This window comes from Equus przewalskii, chromosome 7 (genome assembly GCF_037783145.1).
Source record: "Equus przewalskii isolate Varuska chromosome 7, EquPr2, whole genome shotgun sequence".
Lineage (NCBI taxonomy): Eukaryota > Metazoa > Chordata > Mammalia > Perissodactyla > Equidae > Equus > Equus przewalskii.
In genome coordinates, this window is record NC_091837.1 from 22,694,957 (window position 1) to 22,709,548 (window position 14,592).

Below are 14,592 nucleotides of genomic sequence, written 5' to 3' on the forward strand. Positions count from 1 at the left end.
GGAGACCCATTTCGAACTTCTGATCTCCAGAACTGTAAGATAATAAGTTTGTGTCGTTTTAGCCACTAAATTTGTGGTAATCTGTTATAGCAGCAATAGGAAACTAATATACTGCCTTTGATTGTACCTGGAGGCATAGTCTGAATTGCCTCTGAAGAGTCTAATCTTGGCCAAGGTCAAGATCCTAAAGCTAAAAGTGACCTTAAGACAGTATCTGTGTCTCTTGAATGTACAATACTATGTGCAGATAGCTCTTCATTAATGTTTATGGTGCTAATTAAACTAGAAAGCTTAGGTTTACTTTGGTCTTTGAAAACTGCCCTGAATTTGCTACTGACTTAGGGTAAATGTTACTTGCTACCCTCTCTTGTCCCCACCTACTCTTTGGCCTTTAAGTCTGTGTGGCTGGATGATTGAGTCCTTCCCTGGTATCTGACAGTCTTCTAATGGAGAAAGCTTGTGAACAGCCATGCAGCTGGGAATTAGCCTCAAGTCCAATATGAATTGGGTAAGATGATAAATTATTATAAACCATTATAATCCCAACAAAATTACTTTTTAAACAAGAAGATAAATTATTATAAAATCTTTTTTAAAAATACATATTTTTCCCATTTTGGTGCTCTGGAGAGCTGCGTATAACTTCTTGTTTAAACTTATTTTATTGAAAATCCACAATGGAAGAAATCACTGGTCACTGTTCAGAATATTCTAATACTCCTCTATCACAGTTTAAGTTTGAAAATCCCCTTTCCCAAAGTAGTATACTACCATAGATTTATTTTTTTAATAAGGTGAATTTAAATTGCTTTCATTTGGGAATTTTGTGATACGACTGGAGGGATTTTAACCTTCTTAAGCTATTCCAAACCAGGGCTGAAAGTTTGTCAACCGCTGGCTATGCACTAGGAATACAGAGATGGGTAAGACTCAGGCCTGCCCTGATGAACTCACAATATACCTAGTGGAGCGACAAGCATCTATATTAAATTATCATGTGACGGTAATAATGAATAGGATCAACAAATGCTTTGAGTAGAATGAGATGTCTTCAAAAAGAGAAGTAGCATTTGAGCTGGGCCTTGAAGGGTAGGTAGGAGTTTAAAAGGTGGAGAAGAAAGGAATAATATCACCTCAGCTGCAGGAATAATACCATGAGCAAAAGTAGAACACGAAAGTGCATGCCAAACGTTTCCACTAAGGAGCTAAGCAAGGATGGCTACTGCCCTCACTGCCATGCAGCACTGCTGAAGGCGATGAGCTGCTGCAGCTGAGCGGAGGAGGCCCACGGAGCCGTTAAAGAAAACCAGCTCTCCCTGAGGCCCACAGCGCGTCTGGAAACCTGAGAGAGAATCAAATAATTCAGCAAGACAGCAGGGAATCAAATCAACATGCAAAAAACAATACCCTTCATATACACAAACAATAGGCAGTCAGAGAACATAATGCTAGAGAAAACTCCATTTACAATAGTAACATAAAAGGTTACTTAATAGTGAATAGTGAATAGTAAAACCTATATAAGGATAGTTTTAAAACACTTCTGAAAGACACAAAAGTACACCTGAACAAGAGGAAAATACACTGCTTGTTTTAGGACAGAAGGACTCAACATCATAAAGATATCAGTTTTCCCCAAGTTAACAGAAATTTAAGGAAATCCCAATAAAAAAATACCAAAGACTTTTTAATGGAGCTAGATAAGTTGATATTAAAGTCCAAGTGAAATAGCCAGGAAAAAAATGATAAAATCTACAAAAGGATACTAACACTACCAGACATTAAATATACTCCGAAGCCTCCATAATGAAAAATGTGTACCGACACATGAAGAGACAAACAGCTCAGCCGAGTTGAAAAGAAAGTCTAGAAATAGACCCAAATACAGAAATGTAGCATATGATAAAGGGAGCACCTCACTAGAGCAAAGGTAGACCCTATAAGAAGTGGTTCTGGGATAGCTGAATAGCAAAAAGATAAAATTAGATCCATACCTCACACCATACACAAGACAAGAAACTCCAAATGGTTCAGGATGTAACTATAAAAAGATGAAAAACAAGTTCTAGAAGGAAACAGGAGAGAACTCCTCTTTAACCTCCAAGTGGGGCAAGGCTTTGTAATTAATGACTCAAAATCAAGGGGTAATTTTTTTAAAGGTTGATAAAGCTGACTACATAAAATGAAAATTTTTATGACAAAAAAAATTTAAAGACAACTGACTGTTAGAAAATGAAACTGACTGGGAGAAAATGTTTGCACTATATATCACAGATAAATGGCCAATATCCATTTATATATATATATATACCTATATATATGAAGAACTCTTAAAAATTAAAGGAAAAGGATAAAAAAATAGAAAAATATGAAGACAAAATAAACAATTCCCTAAAATTATAAAATGGCCACATGAAAAGATGTTTAACCACATGAAAAGATGTTAACCTCACAATTAGAGAAATGCAAATCAAAACTACACTGAGGGGCCGGCTGCGTGGTCGAGTGGTTAAGTTCGCGCGCTCCGCTGCGGCGGCCCAGGGTTCGGATCCTGGGCGCGGACATGGCACCGCTCATCAGGCCACATTGAGGCAGCGTCCCACATCTCACAACTAGAAGGACCGGCAACTAAGATATACAACTGTGTACAGGGGGGGTTTGGGGAGATAAAGCAGAAAAAAAAAAAGATTGGCAACAGTCGTTAGCCCAGGTGCCAATCCTTTAAAAAAAAAAAGACTACACTGAAATACCAACTGAGATATCATTTCTCAACTATCAGTTTGACAACATAAGCTGTTTGCCAGGCTGGGTTTCCCCCTGGCCCTCTCCTCCGTCACAGGAGGGGACACAAACTGGTCCAACCCTTCTGGAGAGGAAGCTGGCAGCACCTCACAAGACTACATATGCACTACCTTTTGAAGGAGCAATCACACTGTCAGGAATTTGCCTTGAAGTTACACTTCTGATAATATGAAAACATATGTATAAAAGGTAACTCACTGCAGCTCTGTAACTGCAAAATACTAGGGGATATCTAAATGTCAGCAGATAGGAGAGTCGTTGAATTAACTATGGTACATTCACACATGGAATACTAAGCAGCTGAGGGGAAAAAAGAGAAACTGATATGGAGTGATTTTCAGTATATACTGTTAAGTGCAAAAACCAAAGTGGAAAACAGCATTTATAGTATAAGAAAGAAGAGACAAAATACATAAGTATCTGCTCATTTGTGCACAAAGAAACATAGAAATGATAAGTGAGAAACTTAACGAGATTTACTCCCTACAAGGGGCCCAGGCCCGGGCAGAGGAGGGAGGGAGTGACGCGCCCTGCATATACCTTTGTATAGTTCCCACTTTCAGTGCTGCTGATGGCTCAGCACTCGAAATAAACAAATAAAATCAACAAGGATTTGAGGAGAACCAAAACGGAAGACAAGCAAACAAATAAGGCTACCTGTATTACAGAGGATGAACAACCACACCGAAATATGAGAGAGGGAAGAACTAACCTAAGGAACTTTGAAAAACAGTATTTTGAATATATACTTTACGACTAAAGACAAAATAATGATGACAGATACTGTACCTCTAGTTAGCAGATTTGTTTTTCGTTGGGTATGGATTAGCAGTTCTGAAACTGTGTGTTCTAGGATTGAACAATAAGTAAACATACTGTGAATAATAAGCCTAGTTTCTGTCAGAAAAAGGAGTTATAAATAAAGCAAGCAGGAGGCTAGCATGGACTCAGTGGTGTTGAACTGGAATTGGAGGTATTACTATGAGTTTATGGATTTTAATATATATACGTATACAAATAGATATAAAATTAATCAATACATGTGTATGTGTCAATAAATGCATATACTTCCTAGCTCTGTCTGCTGAGAGGGCCCAGAAGCAATGAAATCCTAGTACAAAAGGGCACACCTAGCACTCGGAACTTGGTTTCTATATACCATCTCCAATCAAAAGAACCAGGGCTCTTGGGAGAAATGGCTGATTCTGGGGCTGGAGCAGGAGAAATACAAGTTAAGCCTAGGACATTTTAAGCTTCCAAAAAGTAAGGAAGTGCTCAAAAAATGTTGGAGACAAGGGCTAGCCCCATGGCCGAGTGGGTGAGTTCATGCACTCTGCTTCAGTGGCCCAGGGTTTTTCCGGTTTGGATCCTGGGCACAGACCTAGCATCGCTCATCAGGCCATGCTGAGGCAGCGTCCCACATAGCACAACTAGAAGGACCCACAACTAGAATATACAACTATGTACTGGGGGGCTTTGGGGAGAAGAAGAAGAAGGAAAAAAAGACTGGCAACAGATGTTAGGTCAGGTGCCAATCTTTAGAAAAAAAATGTTGGAGACATGTCAAAGGGACATAGGCTACCAGTGGCCAAATATGGAGCAATTTAAGCAAGAAAATAAATAATGCTAGTAATGGATTAAAATTCATAGACTAATATCCAAGAGTATATCATGATATAAATAAATAATTGAATAACAAATAAATAGGGCAGAAGGGAAAGAACTTAAAGTGAAGTTTCATCCGACAAAAAGAAAAATCACCATTTGGCAAACATCACAGTGATAACTATTTTAAACAGAAAAAGAAATCAATGAATGCTAAAATTAGTAGGCAAAAAGTATGATGAGGAACAGGATCTTTTATAGTCTCAGAGTAGCTCCCCACAAGACTCTTTCAATTACTAACAGAAAAGCAGTCGCTTTACACTGGAGAAATCTGGCAGATAGCACCTTAATCAGATAAAGACCATCAAGGAGACAAATCTCCATCGTGGGGCCGGGCCGGTAGCCGAGTGGTTAACTTCACGCGCTCCGCTGTGGCAGCCCAGGGTTTTGCTGGTTCAGATCCTGGGCGCAGACACAGTACTGATCACCTGTTGAGGCAGCATCCCACATGCCACAACTAGAAGGACCCACAACTAGAATATGCGGCTATCTACTCGGGGGATTTGGGGAGAAAAAGCAATAAGAAAAAAAGAGAGAAGATTGGCAACAGTTGTTAGCTCAGGTGCCAATCTTTAAAAAAAAAAACTCCATCGTGTGCCTCCACGTATGATAGACTAAAAGAACTCAGCATCACTGTTATATTCTTACCCAAAATGCACCACTGAAATTTAATCATGAGAGGATTCAAATTTGAGGACATTCTACTAAAGCATCAAGTAAAGAAAGATAAAGCAAGACCTAGAAAATATTCTAAAGGAGACTCTATTAACCTATGATGTCAATATTTAGGGAATCTGGATGAAGGCATATGGGAATCCTTTACACTATTTCTGCAAGTGAGTCTGAATTTGCTTCAAAATTTTAAAAGTTAAAATTTGATATGCATGTGTGCAAGTATGTGTATATATATGTGCATAGAAAAAGTCTTCAAAGGTAGAGTAATAATAAAAGGATGTGTAGTGATTATCTTTGATTACCTTTGATTTGTATTTTCTGATTTTTCTCCAATGAAATGATAATTGTACTATTATAGAAAATGTTAACACTTGGCGAGTCTGGGAGAAGGGTATGTGGGAATTTTTTGTACTGTTTCTGCAACTTTTTAAAAGTAAAATTATTTTAAAGCAAAAAGCTAAAAACAAGCAAACAAATAGTGTGGGCTATATTGTTATAAGAACGTCACCAGCACCTTAATGGCTACAGCTTTAGTCTGGTCCACAGGTGACAGCCCTCCAGTGCGCCTGGCAGATGCTGCTGATCAAGTGAAGATACAGCTATGCGTCATTCTCAACACTGCTTGCCCAGACAAATGCTCGGTGGTGTTACCAGAGAGGAAACCCACGTGCCCTTCCTGGCACCGAGTGTGTTTTGTTTGCGGGCAGGAGGGAAGAAAGAAGGTGGCCTTGTGAAGATCACCTCAAATACCCGAGGGAAAGTCCCTCAATGAAAGTCCCTGAATCCAAGGAGTTTGGTGCGATCCCATGGGAGAAACGGAATGACCCAAGAGCTTTAAAGGCAGGAGATAACTAACATTTAATGAGCACTGACCATGTGCCAGCTCCATGTATAAGCTCAATTAATTTTCACAACAATTCTATGTAATGGGTAGTATTATTATTATCTTGATTTTACTGATAAGAAAACCGAGGCAAAGATAAATAACTTGTCCAAGTCACACAGCTAATAAGCGGCAAGACCAGGATTTGAATCCAGGAACCAGAACTCCAGAGCCCGTGCTCTGCAGCCCTATTCCTCGTTGTGGATGAAGGCTTGGACAGTCTTCTGCACACTGTGGAGGCGAACCAGAGTGGAGGAGAATGGAGGCCTGGAGGCCAATCAGAAGCCTGACAGTAGTTCAGGTGGAAGATGATAAGGCCTTAAATAATTTACCCATAATGTAAATTCAGTTTTGCAGGAGATTGACACATTCAAGCAAATAATTCCTTTAAAAAAAATGGAACTTCCATTTTAGAATTTAAGCGACAGGATAGGACACTTGAAGAAAAGAGTGCTGCAATGGGGCTCATGGAGCTTTCAATTCTAAAGGTCACTCTCCCTAGAAAGGAAATCTGCAATCTAAGTGGACTGCAGAGAGGTGAAGCAGCAGGAAAGTGTTTTCTTTTGCTGCCTATGAAGAAGTAAGTAAGCACAATATGTGTGACCAAAAAGACAGGCGAGGGAAAATGCTTCTGCATAATGAAAAGACAGACTTTGGTTCTCACTTTATGGCCAAGCTAGTAATACACAAGAGAAAACTGCCATAAGTGCCAGGCATGTACTAGGTATTCAATAAACAGTGATGGCATCAAACTGAATAATAAGTGGACTTTACTATCCAATTTGTCCTAAAGGTCTTTTGTACAGCCAAAGATAGTGACTTTTTGAAATATTATTTCTCCTTTCAAATTTCTAATTCTAAGAAACTCATATTTCCAAACCAATAATAGTAGCAACAGCAAAACAAGCTTGAATAAAATATTAATGTAAAGATGCAAAATCGAGATTATCATTATTTGAGATACCTCAGTTTCTAATAAATTATCTTTATCTTCAATTCAATAGATTTCATAAGGTTTGACACTATAGCATTCTGTAAGCTTATCATCCTTCTAGTAAAATACTGGTAAAATAATAATATGTTATTAACTGGGACTCCACTATGAAGGAATTTGTCATGTTTGTTGGGATGGAATTTACATTTGTACTACTATGAATAAAGGATTTCCAACAAAATTTGAAAAATAGAATTAGAAGGACACTTATTTTGAAAAACGAGTTAGGGGCCAGCCCCATGGTTAAGTTCACGCACTCCACTTCGGCAGCCTGGGGTTTCGCAGGTTCAGATCCTGGGTGTGGATCTAGCACTGCTCATCAAGCCATGCTGAGGCAGCGTCCCACACAGAACAACTGGAAGGACCTACAACTAGAATGTACAACTATGTACTGGGGGCTTTGGGGAGGAGAAGAAAAAAAACAAGATTGGCAATAGATGTCAGCTCAGGTGCCAATCTTTAAAAAACGAGTTACATGACTTAAGCATGATATTTACATTCAAACAAAGTATGCTATAAGCAATCATAATTTATTCTTTAAAACAAGTGACCCAAACCTCACTTGAATATATTTTGTTAGAAATTACTCAATGAGCAGTTTAACTATTTTGTGTTGACATTCTATAAATCAGTCTTTTCTCTACCTCAGACTGGCTTCACCTCTCCTCTATCAAAACGTAAGAGAATTAATTTTCAAGATATTGAGGGTGGGCTGGGGCAAAAGGAAACAGAGGATGAGAATTCCTGAGCGAGACCTGGTCACGTCTCAATGTTTTCTGTTACCTTCCTGAGACACGGAGACGCCAGCACTTCCTCCGCGCGCCTGACACTGCTTGCTGGTACTTCACCAACATCTCCGCTCACTCTTTTCAGTGGAGGGCTGCCACAGTTTTCCAAGGCAGAGATGTCTGTTAGTGTCTCATTAGGACAAAGCCTTTTGGGTGCCGCTTTTCTCGAGATATGCTCCAGGGCCTTGCTGGTTACATTTTTACCAGCCTTTGAATTTGAACGTATCAGATCTGACCTGAGTTATTAATAGGGATTAAATGAATGAACCGTTTACTTTGAAATACATATTTTTATATAACCAATGGAACAACAGGGGATGACAATGATAACACTAGTTTAGGAAATATATTGCAATAACATGGGACTAATTGTTGAAAGTTAAGATTTACATATACAATTATTTAGAAATTCTCTAGACAGATTTGAATTTTTCAGTAAAGCAACCCAGTGTGCATGAGACAATCTTATGATAACAGGGCCAAATCAAAAAAAAATCAAATACATTACTATACATCTATATGATAAAATTTTATACAGCCACAAATATCATGTTTCCAAGTCATAATCAGTGATACTGAAACACGTTCACAACATCATATTTTGTGGGGAAAAAACAGGATCCAAAACTACATATGCTATATGATCCCAACTTTGTTTTAAAATATAAGTGTATGCACAATAAAAAGTCTGAAAGAAAATACAGTGAGCCAAACATTAACAGTAGCTATCACTACGTGGTTCAAGTGTGGGTGATTCTGATTCTCTTCTTCGTACTTTTCTGTATTTTCCAAATTTCCCATAGTAACTTTATGCTACTTTTATAGTCTTTGTACTTTTCTGTATTTTCCAAATTTCCCAGAGTAACTTTATCTTACTTTTACAGTGAAGCACCACCCAGAAAAAAAAAAGTTACTTAAGAGACAAAAGACAAACAATAGCTGTCCCCATGTTTGAGAAGAGAGTTCTAGGTAGTGAACACAGACTCTCCTGTGAACTTCCACACTGTAGCACTCCTAAAAAGCAACTACTAAAAACGGAGCTTTGGGTAACAACAAAGATAAACCAGAGAGTCTGGTTAAATTCTGATCAGAAGGAAAAAAAGCAAATATCTAGTGCCAGATTGGTGATATTTCTATGTTACAGTTAGATCTTACTATAGCTCTTCCTGATCCAATCAAAATTTCTCATCTTCTAATATTTTTCTCTTCAATTGTTTCCTAAATGAATGCCACTGAATTATTTCAGAATAAGATTGCAATGGCTTTTTCCCAACCAATAAAGACATTAAAACACGGCCTTACCTTTTTCGTTTCTGTGACAGACACAGTGATTGTGGAGAAGATGCTCTACTCGGCTCATCAGCTAATGTGGCCAAAATAAAGTTAGCTTCCAGTAACATATCATCAATACTTAGAGCCATAGGTCTAAAAAAGGCAAAGTCAGAGCAAACATTACACTTGTTTTCTGATGGGCATTGAGAAAACATTAGAAAATGACAATTAATTCAGGAGTAAAAAGAAACAGTAAAACTAGAAGTCCTTTATGTTTTTTCACAAATTAACACAGTTCTAAGAGCCAGAGGGCCCTTAGAAATCATCAGATCCAATTTCATAAAACACATCTATCCTGGGGCTGGCCCAGTGGCACAGTGGTTAAGTGCACACGTTCCACTTCGGTGGCCCGGGGTCCGCCGGTTCAGATCCCAGGTGCAGACATGGCACCGCTTGGCAAGCCATGCTGTGGTAGGCATCCCACATATAAAGTAGAGGAAGATGGGCATGGATGTTAGCTCAGGGCCAACCTTCCTCAGCAAAAAGAGGAGGATTGGCGGCAGATTTAGCTCAGGGCTAATCTTCCTCAACAAAACAAAACAAAACAAAACACGTCTATCCTAACTCAATCTCATTTGAAATTTCAGTTCTGAAATATCATATAAAGTATCATAGTTTCATAGAGATTTAACTTGTTTAAGCCATGTATAATTTTCTAATTAGGCAATTTATTCAGCACCATGTCAAATTTACAAATGTTTTCACTCTGTAGAATATATCGTTCTCCATCAAATTACCAATTAAAAATTGCTATGTTATGGCATCTTTCAAAATTTCCGTTTGATGCGTGTTGCTAGTAAAGTTAAGGAATTCCTGAGGTGTGAATTAATTTTGAAGTGATCCAAAGGATTTTATTATTAATATATGACAAAAGGAAAATAAAAACAAACTCAGAAAAGTTCCCAAGGACCTACTTCCCAGGAAAATCAAAATGAATGGATATAGGAGCATGTGTAGCTTCTGAAAATATCAGCATTCCCTGAAAGGAAAAGAAGAAAAAAACATGAAATCTTTATTAAAAACTACCAGTGAAAATTTTAATTTGACACAAATTTTTGTTTACCTTCAATTCTTTGAAGCAAAATGTTATTTCAGTATCAACTCCAATTTGAAAGAAGTCAAACTCATCTGGGCCAACGAACATCTCACTGTGTACAGAACTGGTCAAATCTGTTCAATATTATAGGAAAACAACAAAATTAGTTCCAGGGGTATCTGTTAAATTTTAACATGAAAATATAACCTTAAGTGTGAGGTTAAAAATAGCCACAAATTCTTTGATATTCCTTCATTGAGAGATGGGGTCTACGCCTACATCCTCTCCCCTTGAATCTCAGTGGGTGGGCTCTCTGACTGCTCTGCCCATTAGGATATGGTGAAGTGACCTCGTGCTGGTTTCTGGGCCCAGGCCTTAAGAGACTGGCAGCCTCCATTTCCTCTGTCCTCTGTCCACTTCCTCTATCCTGCAACACTCACTCTTGGAACTCAGACACCAAGCTGAGTTCCTGCTATATGAAGTCCAAGTTAAAGGAGAGGCCACATATGTGCAGGCACTCTGGGTAACAGCCCAGCATCAACTACCAGGCATGTCAGTGTGCCACCTTGGATGTCTGCAGGTGATTCCAGACCTGCAAGTGATTGCCACTACCTGCAACTGCATGAGAGACCCCAAGTGAGAACTTCCCAGCTGAGCCACATCAACCCACAGAATCATGAGAGAGAAGAATAAACTATTTTAAGCCATGCCAAAACATAGTGGCTTATTATAAGCAATTAAATAATCAGGATACCATAAAAACTAATTTATTTTTGTTAGTACTATTAAAGGGAACTACTATTTATAAATATAGTTTACATATAATAACAAAGTTATGTTTTACTTATTTCATTATACCCCATCTTGTTTCAAAAATATTAACGAACCCAGTTGCCTAGTGGTTAAGTTTAGCACGCTCCACTTCGGCGGCCTAGGTTCGGTTCCCAAACACAGACTTACACCCATCGTCTGTCAGTGGCCACGCTGTGGTGGTGGGTCACATACAAAAAACAAAAGAGGAAGATCGGCAGTGGATGTTAGCTCAGGGCAAATCTTCCACAGCAAAAAAAACTTTTAAATTTTTTTAAAAAAGAGATTAACAGACAACATAGATGTATCACACTAAATTATAAAACATGGCTTAAAAAGTGAATTTTAAAAATTTTAAATTGAGATATAATCACATACCATAACTTTCACCATTTTAAAGTGTACAATTTAGTGGTTTTAGTACATTCATAAGGTGGTACAACCATTAACACTATCTAATTTCAGAACATTCTGATCACCTCAAAAAGAAAACCCACATCCATTACCAATCACTCCCCATTCCTCCCTCCTCCCAGCCTCTGGAAACCACTAATCTAGCTTCTGTCTCCATGGATTTAACTATTCTGGATATTTTGTATAAATGGAATCATCCAATATGTAGCCTTTTGTGCCTGGCTTCCTAGTATGATGTTTTCAAGGCTCATCCATGTTGCGGCATCTATCAGTACTCCATTCCTTTTTATTGCTGAATAATATTAAACTGTAGGGATATGCCACATTTTACATATCCATTTACAAGTTGATGACACTCTGTGGCTATTATGAATAATGCTGCTATGACTGTGTGGACTATGAAATAGAAGCCACTTATTAAAGATACCAGAGAAACAAGAAACAAACACCTGGTGCCTTGATGATTGTGGAGTAACCACATCTACCACGATTATTTTATTTTGTTTTCTGTCACTCCTAGTTGGAGATAATCCTAAGTAATACGCTCTCCAATTTTTTAATGTAGACTTTTGCATATCATGTTTCCTTAAACAGAGGTAAATCCTATCTTCTATGTCTTCTATTCAAGAAGAGATTATTGGATTTTTCTCAACAACTATTGTCATAATGAAGCCTTACATTTAGAACACTACATGTACATTCCAAGATAATCAAAGATACAGACATTACGGGCTTTATTCCTTTATTACATATTCTTTTATGATTTAAAAAACGATTGATGCACTACAAGCACAAGGGACAAAAGAAAGACAAATAAATTGGACTCCATCAAAATAAAAAACTTTTGTGCTTCAAAGGACACCATCAAGAAAGCAAAAAGACAACCTACAGAATGGGAGAAAAGATTTGAAATCATATTTATGATAGGGGGCTAGTATTCAGAACAATAAAAAGACAAATAACCCAAGTGAAAAACAAGCAAGGGATTTGATCAGACATTTCTCCAAAGAAGATATACAAATAACCAATAAGCACATAAAAAGATGTTCAATATCATTAGTTATTAGGGAAAGGAAAATCAAAACCACAAGAAGACAACACTTCACACCCACTAGGATGGCTATAATCCAAAAGACAAACAATAACAGAGTATTGGTGAGGGTGTGGAGAAATCAGAACCCTCATACTGCTGGTGGGAATGTAAAATGGTATACCCGCCTTGGAAAACAGTCTGGCAGTTTTTCAAAATATTAAACATAGAGTTATTGTGTGACTCAGCAATTCCACTCCTAAGTATATACCCAAGATGAATGAAAACATATGTTCACACAAAAACTTGTACATGAATGTTCATAGCAGCATTATTCATAAGAGCTAAAAAGTGAAACCAAAATGCCCATCAAATGATGAACAGATAAATAAAATGTGGCATATTCATACAATGGATTATTATTCATCAGTAAAAAGAAATGTAATACTGATACATACTACTACATGGAACAACCTTGAAAATACGACCCTCAGTGAAAGAAGCCAGACACAAAAGGCTACATGTTACGTGATTCCATATATATGAAATGCCCCAGAATAGACAATTCATAGAGACAGAAAGTAGATTAGTGGTTGCCTCGGGGTGGGTTGGAGGTTGGGAGGAAATGAGAAATGACTGCTAATGGGTATGCTTAAATGCTCTAAGATTGATTGTGATAATGACTGCACAACTCTGAATATACTAAAAATCACTGACTTGTACACTCTAAGTGAATCAATTGTATGGTATCTGAGTTATATTTCAATAAAGCTGTTTTTAAAAATGAATAATGATTTTGAAGGAAAAAAAGATATTTTTTGTCTCCCATGCCCCATCAAAATTTACTCCTACCCCACATGATCCCCCCATATCTCTATACTATTTTCAAATAGCTATGTTTAAAAAATAAATTCAATGTGATATTTATAATAAAGTATACATTCCTCTTGAACTCCTCAACAATTTAGGATCTGCTACAAATTCACCTCACGTAAATCAAACTGTTTATGTTAAATACCAGAGTTCTTATCTAAATTGACATAAGAATAAAATTTCAAATGGGAATGATATAAAGATATAATTTTGACTCACCTATACTTTTTTCTTTTTCATTCATATCTTTTTATTATTATTATTATTATTATTATTATTGCTTTTTCTCCACAAATCCCCCCAGTATATAGTTGTATATTTTAGTTGTGGGTCCTTTTAGTTGTGGCATGTGGGACACCGCCCCAACGTGACCCGATGAGCGGCGCCATGTCCATGCCCAGGATCTGAACCGGTGAAACCCTGGGTCACTGAAGTGGAGTGCACAAACTTAACCACTTGGCCACGGGGCCAGCCCCCTTAAATCTATTGATATAGTGTTTTATTTTCTTGGATTTGCTAATATTGAACCAACCTTGCATTTCTGGAATAAATCCCACATGGTCATGGTATAGGATCTCCTTAATGAAGTGCTGAATTTTGTTTCCTAATATTTTATTCAATTTTTATGTGTATTTTTAAAAATGAAAATGTGATTATACTGTGCATACCACTTTATAATCTATTCAATAATATATCGAATAAAATGTCAACAAGTACATTTTTCTAATTATTTGTGTGTATCAGTGTTTTATGTTTTTCCCTACAAAATTAGCTTCAACAAACATCTCTGATATACACACTCAGGGAGAAAGGAATGTACATACACACATATAACATTACTTTTAAGAGCTTCATAGTATTTCATTACCTTCACTCAACCAATCTCCTGTTGTTAGGTCTAAAGGATAGAAGAAGATGTACCAAGCCATTATTATTATTATTATTATTATTATTATTATTGCTGAGGAAGATTCACCCTGAGCCAACATCTGTTGCCAAACTATGAAAAGTGCTTGTCTCTGGATAGTGGGATTTCAGGTGATTTTTTTTGTTTTTAATTTTCTTCAATGAATATGAATTATATAAGTGTAAGGACACAGGATAAATGGTATATATTTTTTAAAAGGACCAAACAATATCTTACACATATATTCACCTCAAACAAGAAGGCTCATGTCACTCCCAGTGTAGTAGCATAGAGTAAGTTCGATAATAAAATTAAACAATTGGGTCCCCAGTCAACCATAACTATAAGTACTCATTGGAAAACTGCCCATGAGGGACAGTGTC

At 37.3% G+C, this 14,592-nt stretch overlaps 1 protein-coding gene across 9 annotated transcripts in view; it reads right to left on the reverse strand.

Annotated features, from left to right (window-relative positions):
* Positions 1-14,592, reverse strand: part of RAD9B (RAD9 checkpoint clamp component B) — a 56,419-nt gene that overhangs the window by 27,368 nt on the left and 14,459 nt on the right. For 8 of the 9 annotated variants that reach the window (XR_011542420.1, XR_011542419.1, XM_070628973.1 and 5 more), the window contains exons 7-10: positions 10,203-10,309; positions 10,054-10,118; positions 9,110-9,232; positions 7,803-8,043 (exon numbers count right to left, since the gene is read on the reverse strand). Coding sequence is in view for 7 of the 9 variants with exons in the window: in XM_070628973.1 (XP_070485074.1) it covers positions 7,803-8,043; positions 9,110-9,232; positions 10,054-10,118; positions 10,203-10,309 (536 nt within the window). In the remaining 2 variants the exon portion in view is untranslated. Of the gene's footprint in view, positions 1-3,596; positions 3,652-7,802; positions 8,044-9,109; positions 9,233-10,053; positions 10,119-10,202; positions 10,310-14,592 lie in introns of those variants that run through there. The other variant, XM_070628974.1, reaches the window with a different exon arrangement.